At 33.5% G+C, this 14,906-nt stretch overlaps 2 protein-coding genes and 1 long non-coding RNA gene across 5 annotated transcripts in view; 2 read left to right on the forward strand and 1 right to left on the reverse strand.

Annotated features, from left to right (window-relative positions):
• Window positions 1-341: 341 nt before the first annotated feature.
• On the forward strand, window positions 342-701 carry LOC145725107 (uncharacterized). Of its 2 annotated transcripts, none has more exons than XR_014177168.1 (2): window positions 342-538; window positions 589-701. It is a non-coding gene; the product is annotated as an uncharacterized LOC145725107 (long non-coding RNA). The 2 variants fall into 2 exon arrangements; XR_014177169.1 differs by having other exon boundaries at window positions 593-701.
• A 1,413-nt stretch (window positions 702-2,114) lies between these two features.
• On the reverse strand, window positions 2,115-6,930 carry Ada (adenosine deaminase-like protein). The gene is made up of 5 exons (XM_081973712.1): window positions 6,775-6,930; window positions 3,053-3,569; window positions 2,844-2,996; window positions 2,682-2,782; window positions 2,115-2,377 (listed from the first exon to the last, which is right to left on the reverse strand). The coding sequence occupies exons 1-5, from the start codon at window positions 6,805-6,807 to the stop codon at window positions 2,165-2,167; spliced, it is 1,017 nt and encodes a 338-aa protein (XP_081829838.1). The 5' UTR covers window positions 6,808-6,930; the 3' UTR covers window positions 2,115-2,164.
• Window positions 6,931-10,952: 4,022 nt separating this feature from the next.
• The window catches only part of LOC145725097 (uncharacterized), a 40,027-nt gene continuing 36,073 nt past the window's right edge, over window positions 10,953-14,906 (forward strand). Inside the window, exons 1-2 of one of the 2 annotated variants that reach the window (XM_081973695.1) lie at window positions 10,953-11,036; window positions 11,404-11,665. In XM_081973695.1, coding sequence (XP_081829821.1) covers window positions 11,511-11,665 — 155 coding nt within the window. In that variant the 5' untranslated portion in view covers window positions 10,953-11,036; window positions 11,404-11,510. The remainder of the gene's footprint in view (window positions 11,037-11,403; window positions 11,666-14,906) is intronic. The other variant, XM_081973697.1, reaches the window with a different exon arrangement.

Consider the following 14,906-nt stretch of genomic DNA (forward strand, 5'->3'; position numbering starts at 1 on the left):
CTATTTAAATTTAAACACAAATACTTAAAATTAAAATTAGACCCATTTTAAGGGCTGGGTTAGACCCTATGGAAAAAAGATAAATTTAAAAACCAATCCACCATCCACGGCAGCGGCGATCGAACAGGAAACAAAATGGTGATTTTTTAAAAAACATTGAAAAAACCGCAGTGATAAGCCGTTAATACAAAGGCAGGGGGAACGTTTAAGAGGGGATTACAATAAAATCAATAACCTAGGTGACAACAGGTGGGCAGTTCTGCAACCCACAAATCAATCAAAGATTAACAATAAAAGGTTAAAGCTGCAACCATTAATACAACAAGATGTAAAGTTAAAACCAGAAATAAACAATGCACTAACCAACAAACATGTGGCGGGTGGACAACGCAATGAGCAAAAAGGGGGTAGCCAAGGGCTCAAATAAGATTTTAAACCCCGCAGAAAGTGCAAACACCGACCAACACGCTAGTGAAGGAGGGGATGTTGAAAGATGGGGTGCTGGGAGTGTTTACGAGGGATTAGGAAGCATTAAAAGGTGAGGGACTTAAAAAAGGAAGTTGATGGATGGTTAAGCTGATCATTCAGGCAGGTGTGCCCACCATCATCAGAGGCCCTGTTGATCTGATGGCCATTTATATGTCCGAAACTAGTAGAGCAGGCCTTACCTTTTGAAGGTCGTAATAAAGTATTGTGGAGAAGACTGCGTGTCATTCCCTTCCTTTTGAACATCGGTTAATTTTAAGATTCATATGAAAAAAGGAAAGTTTTAGTGTTCGGGGCGAACACTTTCTAGGGGAGGGGCATGTAACATAAAGATTACACTAGGTGCCGTTACCCTAAGTTGCCCCCGTCTCCCCCAGTACAATGTCTGTGTAAACAAGATTGGCGAATTGGGGTCATAATGTGGGTATAAATACTGCACCAAAAGCACGTACAGATGACCGAACTTTGGGGTCTTTCCCAGAGGGAGGTCACTGACTGATCTCTGGGTTAGTCTGGGTACGCCTATTGTGCAACGCAACGTGGAGCAGTAGATGACCAAGTGCCACACCCGAGTATCAGCCCTAGCAAAGGAAATAGTGTGGGCGAGCAGCATAAGTTTCCGTACCTACTTACCTCCCTTTGTTAGGTTCTCAACGTGTCTCTCTCGTCCAATCTGGGGGTAAGATTACCGTCTAGCCACTAAGTCACTACATTCTAATAAAAGTGGGTTACCTGTGGAAACCTGTGTGTTCTTCCCCCTCAACGTGACAATATTTGAAATAGCGTATACCGTGTAAGGTAAACTTAAAACGAACTTAAAGTCAATTTTAACATAAACACAAAATTCTTAAATACGTACGTCATCTTAAGTATTACGTCTTCCTGCCACTTAAAGTGTCTATGGTTACACTTTACGGGGTTCTTCTAGATAAGTGAGACGTTGAAGAAACTCAACAAACTTAAGAACGCTAGAAATCACTTTGAAACCACTAAAGTCACTTAGAACACTTTGTATTGCTTAAGTTTTTAAGACCATGTTATTTTGGAACTACAGGTGTAAAACTTGACGGTGTGTTTTTAGTACCCTGAAGGATTGCATATAGTCAGCAATAAGGTTAGCTTAATAATGAGGTTGCTGACGAATATAAAAGATCACCATATATCGACTAAATCACCGAACTCTGAAGTCCTCCCCAAGGGGTGGTCACTGGTCTCTAGGTCGGTCGGCGAGCAACAGTCGCTACCTTTCTAGGATCGCAGGCTGAAAAGAGAAGAGTTTCTCTCGCAACTTGAAGTGACCGTTGGAACCCTTAACCCTATCAGTTGACTACTCTGTTATTTGGTCACACCGTATAAGAACAAACACTGTTCTTGAAGCTGCCTTCACGGTGTAGCTGTAACACACTCCTTCCCCTTGAAACCCATGATCACACCGTCTAGCACGGTATTATAAAGACCCTTCTAATCTGGATGTCCGAATATAAACCTCATTTTATCAATTGTTCATTTATTTTCATAAAGAACGATACTTACCTGTGGCAAGAGTTGTTTCACTGCCATCCCTCACTACGACCCATAAACGTGGCAATATACAGAGGCATGTATTGAATAAATTTGTCAACAAGCAGTTTGTGAAAAAAATATTTAATTATACGAGTACATTCAAAAATGTTTTACTTTATCCTAATTCTTCATTGATATCGAGACTATGCCTCTCCTTCCATAGGTCCAGCTTTTCCCTCAATTCGATTTTTTCTTCATGCGTCGCAAATGAATAATCGATGGCATTTCGTGACAATTTCCATAACTCTAGCTTACTTAAATTGTAATATGTATGAGCAATAAGATATTCCCTCGATAAGGTGGTATCAAAGATTCCCTTATCATCAGTCTGCAATAAACAGATGAGTTAATTAATGTTTACGCTGCTAGTTTAAGAAAACTTAAATAGTTGGTTTTCAAATTATACGAACAAAACATGACAAAGACCGAATATTGAACGCAGCTAAATAGATTCATTTAATGGATATAATAAAGCTTTTATGACTTTACATTCACTTTATTATTCCTTATATAGGATCTTCACTAATCTGCAATTATTATTAACCTTTTTGTAACATCAAAAGGTCATACTTATTAAAGCCCTTGCTAAATATGAATATGGAATTTACTTATCACTTTAATTGATATATTACCCCAAGACAACATGGCAGACCTTCCTGTATCCATTCCTTGAAGTGATGCTCTTCATACGATTTTGATGTCAAACATACCACATTGGATGTCAAGCAGCATTCTGCAATAGTTGCAAGTAATTGTAAAAAAAGTTAAATTTTGTTAGGGATACCAGAAATTACCTACGGGTATTCTGGACTCTTTGTAAAGGTTCCACAAGGTCACATTTCCACCATACTTAGGATGTAAGAATGTACAGTGTCCCAGACGATCAGGCTTCAAGTAGATCATTGCTTTGCTTTCGTCTGTGTTTAGTACTTCTGCACAGTGTATTGCTGTAAATTCCATTTAAAACTTTCTATGCAAAGGAGTTTTTAATAATGCAACTCACTAAGGTAAAGTTTGGCATTTTTAGCTATTCTAAAAATATCCACATGAAAACATCCTTTGTTGGGATCTCCGCTCAAATCAACCCCTCTCACCAAATCAGGATATTGATTTCTATACCGGATTATTAAGTCTAACAATGACTTTTGCTCTTTATACGATTTTCTTCTGTCTATAGACAAAATTAACTTAACCATTATGTCATGATCGCTCTTTGCATCGTTTATAGCCATTATTACAGCGTTAACATAATCTTTTTCAGACATAAGAGGCCCTGATCTTGGAGTGGTTCTTAATTCCAAATAGATCACGTTATCTTCAGCAAACTCTTTGATCACGTTTTTGGTCGTCAAATACACGTTTTCGGTATTGCTGGTCAGTTCGTGAGCAATACGAAATTTACGAAAAGTACGATCTAAATCGGTGTTTTTGTTTCGATACTCGGATATTAATGTTTCGTCGCATCCCAGCTGTTGCAAAGTTGACTCGCTTAAAGATCCATTGAGATGGGCGTGCAATTCCTGAAAATATAGATTTACAGATGATACAAGGTGTTTAGGATATAGCATATTGACTAGCGTATAAAAAAAAACTGAAAGAATTTGAGGGTTTTTTGATGAATATGGCAAGTCTAGTTATAACTAATATAGGGTAGTTCAGTGAAAAACGTATGCTACGTGCAAATTTTTAATAATCCTTAGTGAACCGGTTTCGGCTCTTTAGGCCATCATCAGCACTCTATTTCGTCAGATTGAGGCCGATCCACCGGAGATCACCACTCAACCAGCCACCAGACACATGTCCAGGGCCGAAGGACAGGACTCAATACGTCCACAACACTCCAAACGCAATACCCAACACAGTTTGACTCAATCCAAGATTGCACAACACAGATACGTCACAGTATGTTTGTTAAAATTAGATTAAAATGTTAAAACTTTTAAAAAATTTTAAAATGTTATAAAATGGGTTAGAACGGTTTTCGGAATAAATGAGAAATTAAAACATTAAAAACTAAATGATCAAAGGTCAAAGATCAAAAAGGCATTTATTCCAAAACATATTTGCGTAAGTACACAAAGTTTGAAACAGATCATACAGAATTAAAGTGCAAATGCACACTAAAATTTAAAAATTAATACAATACAAATCATTAAAAATCAATCAATAAAACCGCGTTACACTGAAATTTAGTATGTAATCGTCAATTATATAATATACCTTAAAATCGAACATTACAACAAAACATTGAATTACACTTCATGAGCATGCACTGGTGGGGCCGATAAAATTCATATACTCACCCAAAGAGTATGGCTCCATATTACAATAAAACGTTAAAAGTCAAAATTAAAATTAAAAATTTGACCAAGGGTCGGACGTCTTTTATTTTATTTGAAAATTTTTAAAACCGTCCCTTAGGTCTAATTTTAATTTTGACTTTTAACGTTTTATCATTTAGTTTTTAATGTTTTAATTTCTAATTTATTCCGAAAACCGTTTTAACCCATTTTTTAACATTTTAAAATTTTTTAAAAGTTTTAACATTTTAATCTAATTTTAACAAACATACTGTGACGTACTGTGTTGTGCAATCTTTGATTGAGTCAAACTGTGTTGGGTGTTGCGTTTGGAGTGTTGTGGACGTATTGAGTCCTGTCCTTCGGCCCTGGACATGTGTCTGGTGGCTGGTTGAGTGGTAATCTCCGGTGGATCGGCCTCAATCTGACGAATTAGAGTGCTGATGATGGCCTAAAGGGCCGAAACCGGTTCACTAGGGATTATTAAAAATTTGCACGTAGCATACGTTTTTCACTGAACTACCCTTTGTTCTTTACCGTGCACACTTGGAATTACCCGCTAATAACTAATATAGCACAGTGATACTAGTGTCAAACTCCTATAGTAGAAGGCAATATATCGGCCGATGCACGTCATTGACGTTTAACGCGCCTCGTTGCCAAATGTTTAGTTTTTTCATTAAAACACGAACTTTACATAAATTTTGTTTTTATTTACTTCTTATATAGAAGTTGACACAGTTTTTTAACAGAGAATTTTGAATAACAATATTAGTCAATATTGAGTTTTTTTTGTCTCTCTCTGTAAGCAGTTTTTAGACAAGTCACAAACAACAAAAACAAAAACAGGAAACGGTCAACTATCAATCTGGCAACAACGCACACAACTCGTTAAACGTCGAGATCGAGAAGGTCACGTTTGTGTCAGAATTGCGTTCAGTTAATAAGCGCGTGTTAGAAAGAGAACGCAACAGGTCGAAACTAATCGCTAAGCAATACGAATGCATTTTCAAAACGTCAAACTCACTGATGACGTGCATCGCTCCCATTAGTGCCCTGGACCATAGTTGTTATACAGGGTGTTACAAATTCGAGGCATTAGCATTGCTATCTTAGAAACTATAGTTGATAGAGCTTTGGTTAAGTTTTTGTTACTTTTGGTAAGGAGGCAAAGTTACGCACTTTTGTGCTAAATAATTTGGTAAAAAAAAATTCAAAAAAATTTCATTACTTCCGGAAATATCCGACAAAAACCGAAAAAGTCAAATTTTTATTTTATTTTTTTACCACTTTATTATTGATTATTTTGGAAAATCAATGGCACCTTCTGGAGGCACTTTTTTAAGCTCTTTAAGAAAATAGTTGTAGTTTTCAGCTCGGACGTTTCGTTTTTTAGATACCATCATCAACTTCGATTTTTCAAATACGGACCTAAACTTTTTATTTCATTTTTTAGTAGCTACAGACCTCCCAAAACTAATGATGTGCCACACCTGTCAAAAAATTATACCTAGTGTACTTAGGTACTTGTTCTTTTTTAAAAAATTGCATTTGGAATTCATATGTTGTCATAATGAATAGATAATTTAGATTGATATGATTTGAGATTTAGGTTTTGCTCTTTTTAACACTAAAAATAAAATTTAAGCTGTTTCATCAAAACTCAATGTCGAATTCAAACATGTGAGTATCTGAAAAATAAATAATTAACCAAAAACATTTTTTTTTTAATAAATGAAAATTACTAAGAAACTCGCTCTTTTTTTTCGAAGGAGCAATGAACCTAATTATTAAATTAAATAAAACTAAATTATCTACTCATTATGACAACATATCAATTTCAATTGCTTAATTTATTTAAAAAACTTAAAGTACCAAGTACGTAATACACTAGGTATACTTGTTTGACAAGAGTGACACATAATTAGTTTCCTAAGGTCTGTAGCTAATCAAAAACGAAATAAAAAGTTTAGGTTCGTATTTGCAAAATTGAAGTTGATGATGGTATCTAAAAAACGAAACGTCGGAGGTGAAAACTAGACTATTTTCTTGAAGTGCACAAAAAAGTGCCTCCAGAAGGTACAATTGGTTTTCTAAAATAATCGGGGGTAATATCCCTAGTGCATTTAATTTTTCCGTAAAAATTCGGAAAAACGAGTTTCTAAGTAATTTGTTTTAACAAATAGCATGAGCAAGAGTGGTTTTAAAAATACGAGTCGAATCGGATTTTTAAAACCACCAAACCACCAACCAACCAAAATATTTGATAATATATTGTATTTAGCGTTTTTCATAGTATTTGACTTGTACAGAGGTCATAGAATATCACAAAACAGCCTTTAACATCATATGCTTTGAGACAAACCAGCTTCGAATGGAACATCAGTTTTTATGAGCCACCCAATGTGTAGTCACGTGTACTTACTATTTTAGGCAATTCTTTACAAAATGTATGCATTTTGCACGATGTAATACAACAAAATGTAAAAGAAAGAACAATGTCGTTAAGCTAAAACTAAAACCAGTAACACAAACAACTACCTAACCTAACTTAACCCATAAAAATTTGGGGTTTTATCAAACTGTCATCATCAGCTGTTTTATAGTAAAGACGTAGGACAAAATTAGGTTAGCATCGTCGTTTGGTTGTTAATTTTCAGAGCATTTTGATTAATTAAGAAATACTTATTACTACGTGTAATATACGTAAATAACCTGATGTATTGACAAAGCCGGTGTGTCGGAATTAACTGTCTTAGTCGCAAAGTGCAGTATAAAATGATGTTGTCCTACGTAAACAAGTTAAGGGTTTTACCAGTTTACTTCAAATTTAGAAGTCATTTTAGGCATTTACGAATATTCTACTTTCTACCGGTAGATACCTAGATACCTTAACCTAGAGCGTTCGAAAATTGTTTTTGGTAACTACTATTGCCGTTCTGAAATTGTACCCATATACCGAATATATGTACCCGGTTTATGATTTATGGATCGAGAAGTTCTGTCGGTAAATTAAGAAAAAAGTGACTTTTGACAGGTTTTCCATTAAAATTTAGAATCATAGCATAAAAAATTAGTTTATGTTTGACGGTTTGTCGGTTTGTTCTTCAGTTTAGCTACCTTATGAGATTGACCTGTTAAATTAAAATGGATATTGGAATATGTTCTGTTTGCGAGATGGAGGGAGAGTATGCCGATATTATAAAACATTTCAACAATGAATATCAAAGACATATGAGGAATAGGAATACCAATCGCGTTCTAAAATTCATTCAACCGTAATGAACCAGATCCTTAAAAGTTACACCGATTGTGGTAAACGGTGGAATTAGCAGGTATAATTTTCGTAAATGCCTTTTGAAGGAACGGAAAATCTACCAAATGAACAATGCCAAATGTACAACAATTTTATTAACAGTTATATTAAAATGGTATCTTTGTTTTCATTATCAGATAATGGAAACCTTTCTATTATGATAATAAAAACCGCATCATAAAAACGAAGAGTCATTTTTGAGCTTCGAACCAAAAGAACAAGTATCATGAGGTAGCAAATCCCCCATTTGTGCATTAAGAGACCCGGGACGGAAGTCGCCATCTGTGTCCCCCACATTCACCTACTGCGCAATTGAATGAAACTTCCGAAGTTAGTCGTAAAACAGTTTTGTTTATATTTGGTGGTATGTGAAGTTAGCTAAAAACCGCAAAGATTTGTTGTTTTTGTTTGTTTTGCTTTTCGGTCCGTTAAAGATTAATTTTTGCAAACTTAAATTAGTGGAATTGTTATTGACGAGTGGATTTGTGAATAGTGGGCAACAGCAGATTGATTAACGTCACTGATTTTCTGACAGTTTACGGCGCCATACTGTCCCCCATTTTTGTTTCCCTCTTTGATTGTATTGCTCCTTCCTGCTATATTTTTTTATTCATTGTTTTTGAGACTTCTGTTTTTATGACAGTCATTTCTATTGTGATAATGAAAATAGAGGGCGCCAGCTTTAGATTAATTGAAGTTGAGTTAAGTGACATTAGACTCGAACTGTGACGACGCCTATATTCTGTATCTTTGAAAATCGTTTATTTAATCAGTTTAATCGTTTTGTTTAATTTACATTCACTTCAAAGTCCTTTGTTATGAAATTGGCAAGCTTGACATATGGACGTCTATTGTGATATTTACATTAAAAATAATTCCAATTTGACCAAAGTGCGTCAAGCAGATGTAAGAAGCAAAATGACCAATTCCTAGGTTAGAACAATGTTTTGTTTACTACAATTTGTGAATTTTTCAAGGATTTTTGTCTTTTAAACATAAAATTTGTATTAGATTAACTAGATATTACTTATACGACGACAATCCCACTTTAAATGCTGATATTGCTGATGTATTTACATGTATCTAACCTAAAATTGTACAGATTTACCATGTCATTGTAAATAGAGAACTGTCAAATTTGAAGTGGACTTGGAATTGCCGAATAGTCGAGCTGAAGGCCGTAAAACCAAAAAAAAAAAGTGGACTTGGAAGTGATCATGCCAAGGTAACTTCAATGTCAATGACAGAATACAACTTTGACAGTTGACTTATCATTTACGGTAATAACCACGTGTTTACGGAACTGGCGGAACTGTTTATTTTGGTTAAAATATAAATATTACCTTGTAATATTTATAATGTGCGGTTATAATTTTAGTTATATGAACATGTATAAAAGAAAAATATTGTTAAATTCACTATTATTAAAAATTACTTTTTCAATTTTAATTTATCTTTTATTTTCAATTGTCGTTATTTTCAATTATTGAAAAGGCTCGTACAAAATAGTATATTCTATATTAAGAGCGGAAAGTATATATATAAAAAAAAAAAAGAAAAACCTGTATTTGCCGCTTGCACATGAAATTTGCAGCTTGAGGCGAAGCCGAACGCTGCAATCATGTAAAAGCGGCAAAAGTACTTTTGGCTCGAAATATAGACGATATTTTTTCGACGACTGCTGTGGGGTGGATTAGAAGGACAACTCACATCATTTTCGTCGCTCGAACTCATTGTCACCGATAAATCACTTTGACGGAATGTGGTTATTTCAAACAGGTATGTCAAGCGTTGTTATGGAAACGCCGAAAAAAGTTGGTGAGTAGATTGTTAGTAGAAAGCGAAAACGCTCTAGAGCAGAAAATCTCTCTTTCTGCTCGCGCGCGGCAAATAACCCCTTTCTGCTTCTAAATGGAAGCGTACATGAGGTACTTTCAAAGTAAGTCGTCGAAAAAATGATGTTTCTATCACGTGCGTAAAGTGCCTTCCCCGAAAATATCACTTTCCACACTTGTGGAAACTATTTTCAAATGGGTGTATAAATTTCCGTTTCATTTATTTACGATTATGACTATGGGCTTTGGCACTTGCAGTTAACTAGTATTCTTCTGGATACTCGTATCATAAAATTTGATATCTGCTTAGTTTTGCCAACTCCGTATTAGAGCTACAGCAAATTCCTGATATCAAATTAATACGATTTATCTATACCGAAAGTTAATATTAAGAAAGATACAGGGTGAATCCAACTTTAATGGGAGAGAAAAAACAAGGAAGGAAGGAAGGAAGATACAGGGTGTGAAAGTTAAAATTTTGTTCTTGATTTTTTATCATATCATTTAGGTCTTTTGATATAAATAAAATTACTGAAAAGGTGTATAAGTGGGTTTTATTAGACGGTAAAAATTATGGTTTCATTTATTTTCTATTTTAAAAGGATTTGTATGAATTACGTAAATGCACTTTACTTTAACCTTATTAGCTATATCAGTATTATAATAATATTAAAACATGAAATATCTCAAAAACGGTGGAAAAATTTAGAACTAGTATACCTTTTTTACATAGAAAACATATCAGAATAATATTTTGAAGTAAAAAAAAATTTAGGTTTTTTTAAGCAGCTAAAATGGTTGCAGGTAGCATCCCCTATCAGCTACTGCAAAATTGATAAAAGCATCGTATTTACCGGCTGTCAAAACCCCTTTATACAAATTTTCAGAAATTTATATGAAAATATCTTGATGATACGATAAGAAATCAAAAAAACATTTCAAAATTCACACCCCCTGTATCTTTCTTAATATTAACTTTCGGTATAGGACAATTTAGCTAAATGATATTATTTTGATGTCAGCAATGTGCTGTAACTCTATGTCCCATTAGTTATGGTCCACTCTGTAAAACACTTGTAGGAGTTAATGAAACATCCAAAGAAACATCTTGCTGTGATATTAAACTCCGCACGATCGCTCTTCTTTCATAAACGCGCTGAATTTAATAAAAAAACTCCAAACTGTAACTTCTGGCAGAAACTTCCTTCTTTTACTTGGCTTATTTTCAACCTTAAATGAAAGATCGATTATTCTCAACGTTCTGACAGCTGGGCCGTTGTGTAAAACCGATAAACCTGCAAGTGAATTTATATTATAGATCGTGTATCGTTTCTGAAAAGTTTTTATTAAGTTTTCAATGGAGTTAATGAAGAAGTCGGCTTATCGCGGAGGCGCCACCCCCAAACGCCGCCAAGAACTCCCGGAACTTTTCTGGAGTTTCGCATTTAAACGCGTTTTGCCACTTCAGTCTGTTCCCGATCTCCCGCAGGAGCTCTCCAGCTTGAAATCGCGACGGTTTTCATCGTAATAAATTCAGTGAGTCTGTTGTGGTCGTGTAGTTGTTATTAACCTAAATTTACTTTAGAATCATATATTCATTAAACTCAAATATAGAAGCATATCCAGGAATAATTACTATCAAACTTTATTGCATATACTGAATTAGTTGCAAACTACGTGTAGTTTCTAACTTTCTACAGTCAGACCCTAAAATAAAATTTTATTTAAAAATTTAATTGTTTCCTAAATTACAAAACTTTATAAGTTATTAAAAAAGTTTTCCTTCTAACTTTCAGGCAATTCAATAATATACGATTATTTCCGGCACAGATGTGCGTGCCAATCATTTTTCTATTTAAAAAATATATTATATTGATCAAACTTTATATTGTTTCCTATTCAGGTAACTGAGTGAATCCGGTTTATTTATTTTTATACTTTATATTTTTCTAACCAGTTAATTTAATTAACTGTGGAGAAACTCGAAATGTGAATTACCCAAATAGCGCCATGTCGTCAACGCAAATCTCCAGAGATAACAAAATTAATCCTAAAAACATTAAAGTGTCAGGCAATCAGCTAAATCCCAGCTACACGGTACGGATTCTGTGTTGTGTGTTTTTCGTTCTTATAACCGAGATATTTTTGGCTCACTATGTATATAGGTAAGTTTTTTTGCAACATAATAAGTTGTTTATTAACATTCTCATGTGTCTCATTTAAAATAAGCAAGTTGACATCTAAACTTGCTTATTTTAAATGAGACACCCTGAATATTTTTTACATTTTTGGATTCTGTTGGTATAGAAACATTTTGTGTGGCACCTTTGAAAGGCATAGTTATCAAATTAATAAACTTCATACACTAATGAATAAGAACTACACTAATTATAAAAGCTGTTTAAAATTCAGATCCAAAAATTCATATTTTTGAAATTGCCATAGTCAATTTTTTGTAATGAATTACCCTATCTATATCCATAAACATCTTCAGATTTAATCATAGATTATGTGTATTTCTAAAAGAGTCATAATTTACTTTTAAGAATTAATTTAAAGAAAATAAAAAACAATTTATGACTATTTGGGATCTAAAACCATTTATTTTTTTATTATTTCCTGAAATATCAAAGTAAATAAAAGTAAAGTAAATCTAATAACAACTTACCTTAATGTTGATCTGGGAATAAGATAAAATAATAAAAATAGGTATGTTCCATTTAAAAAACTTAACTTTCTGACCTTATGGGGGATTGAAAATGTCAAATTTTACGAAATTTCAGCAGCAGTTTTTCAAAAAACATATAAAAAATATGTCTACATGTCGACGTAGAATAGGAAAATGCAAGTATATACAGGAAGCCCCGAGGGGTAGATTGCCGAAGTAATTTGGTGTACACACTCGAGGTATTATGAGGCACTTTCCCATTATTACGATTTGTGATTGTGAGGTATTACAAGGCATTACGAGGTATTACGAGGCCTTTTGAGATATTTATGGCATTTGAGAGTATTTTAAGACATTGTCTGTATATTTCAAAATGTAGTGTATTAATATAAGAAAAATGAGTAGAAGAGCATAGGCACATGTAACATATATTTTTTGTTTCTCAATCTGTTACATTTTAAAATATACAGGGTATTTCACGATAAATGTGTCGTATTTCAGAGATTAATAGTGCTTTAGACAGTAAAGAGCATGTGGCAGTGACGTAATAATTGTCGTTCCTATTCTATTTCATGTGAAATGAGCGATATGAAAATTTGATATCAACGTATATTATTTACAAGTTTTAAATTTGTCAATGTTGACATTAAAATGATTAACTATAATTTTTTGACGTTTACAGTTTTCTTAAACTTTTTCCATCTGTAATTTGAATTTATTGATTTAGTTTTTATTTTGTGTAGTTGTATTTTTTGTAATTTTGATATTACAAATACAATTATTTTTGTTATGTCATTTTGACAGCAAAATCATATTCCCAAATGTCAAAATTTATCGTACTAAGTTTTAATTGAATAGTACCAAAATGACGGCGGTTACCCCCAGTACAGTAATCCACGCAGACAGTTTTTGTGCAATTTTTCAAAAAATTCTGCATAAGTCACTTATTTAAAATATTCTGTATAGATATACCATATGAGAAAAAAAAGCTAATGAATGGGCCGTTGTATCACAGTATCACGTAATATTATGTGACGTTGACTGGACCAAGCTAAGTTGTACCGTTTGGCCGCCAGAGGGCGTCAAAGTTTATTTCACAAGGGGGTAATCCAACAATTATTTTCAAAAATTTTTTAGTTTTGAAAATTGTCTTTGACTTCCTAGATAGTTTTAGGTTAATGGTAGACGTGGTGTCAATTGTCGAAATGCCATTCATATTATTAAAGAGAGTTTTTTGAGCCACGCCCCAAAAATTGTCAAAATTGCCATAATTTCCGTCATCTCCGAAACCGTGCCACTTAGAGCAAAATGGGCTTCAGATTCGTGTTCCTTAGTTTGAAATTAGGACAAAAGGTCACTTTGACTGATTAAAATCCAATGTGGCCGCTGTTAGTATAGTAGGCCCAAAAATTTCAAATTTGAATGAAAATTTCGTGTTTTTTTCCAAAAAATCGTCTATAAATCGCCTATTTGATACCTTCTCTATAAACTCATCTACAGAAAAGCTAACTAATGGGGCTATAACGTGACGTTGAGCGAGCAGGGCTAAATTGTACCGTTTGGCTGCTAGAGGTCGTTATTGTTGACACTAGTTTTTCGTTGTTTTTTTTAGAATATCGCAAGAACGCCTCAAGTTAGAGGTCTTAAATTTTTTCATCTTTAAACTTTTTCTTTACCATGCACCGTATGACCTTAAAAAATTAAAAACTATAACTTTTTTAAAATTTTAAGTAAGATCCTGTGAAAACTATTCTAAAACATACGTCAATTCCAAATGTCGCCACTGCCACTTCTCCTGGGACATAGAGTAACTTAGGTTTGCTATAATAAACTAGGGTCCATAGTTGTTTCATTACGCTGATACAGGGTGTTAAAGTTTGAATATTTTGAGAAATGTACTTAAATATTCAAACTCTAACACCCTGTATTATATATATTTTTGTAGATATAAAAAACTTTTGGTCGTATCCTTAAATCGTATGGAATAAGCAGTGTCGTTCCGTTTTTTTTTAAATAAAATTTCTATCGAATATTAAACAGATTTGATATTTTAATCATTGAGTTCCAGATACCTAAATCATCATGATTTTTATTTTTTTACTCGGAAAGGTCTTTCTTTCCAAATTGTTGCTGGGTAGATGAGGAATTCAGGACTAGGCATTTTATGAAAAACGCAGTGGCGTACCATTTCTTTCTGTAGAAATCCTTGAACATGGTCATGGGTTATACTAGTGGAGTTAAAAACAATCCAAATAAGATTTTTTAAAATTTATAAAACACCTTAAACACCACACACGAACCATTAAACAGTTTATAAATCACCTTGTTTATGCTAACTTTAAGATATATGTTGGGAGCTGACAAACCAGAATAGCTTTTCAATGAAGGATTCTAAAAAAATAAGTTTTGAAGCCATTTATTTATATGTTTCCAAGATGACTGGACTTTTCATCGAACTACAAAATGATTGACTGAAGATTCAACCCATTGGCAGTGCTAAGAAACGCAAAATTACTTACTACAAGATTTAATAAAAGGCAACAGAAATTGCCAACAAAAAATATATAAATAACAACTAGAAATTAACATCATGTTTCTTACTTTTCCTAGTTAGGTCTCATTTTTTTGTAAAATTATAAAAAAATGCGTGATATTCTTTGTAAAACTCTTTTATAATGTTAATTTCTTGTTTTTAAGCCTTGTTGTTTTACGTCCCTAGTAATGTTCCCATAATTTCG

This window comes from Ips typographus, linkage group LG2 (assembly GCF_016097725.1).
Source record: "Ips typographus isolate SLU linkage group LG2, UJ_Ityp_2.0, whole genome shotgun sequence".
In the NCBI taxonomy this organism is placed as follows: domain Eukaryota; kingdom Metazoa; phylum Arthropoda; class Insecta; order Coleoptera; family Curculionidae; genus Ips; species Ips typographus.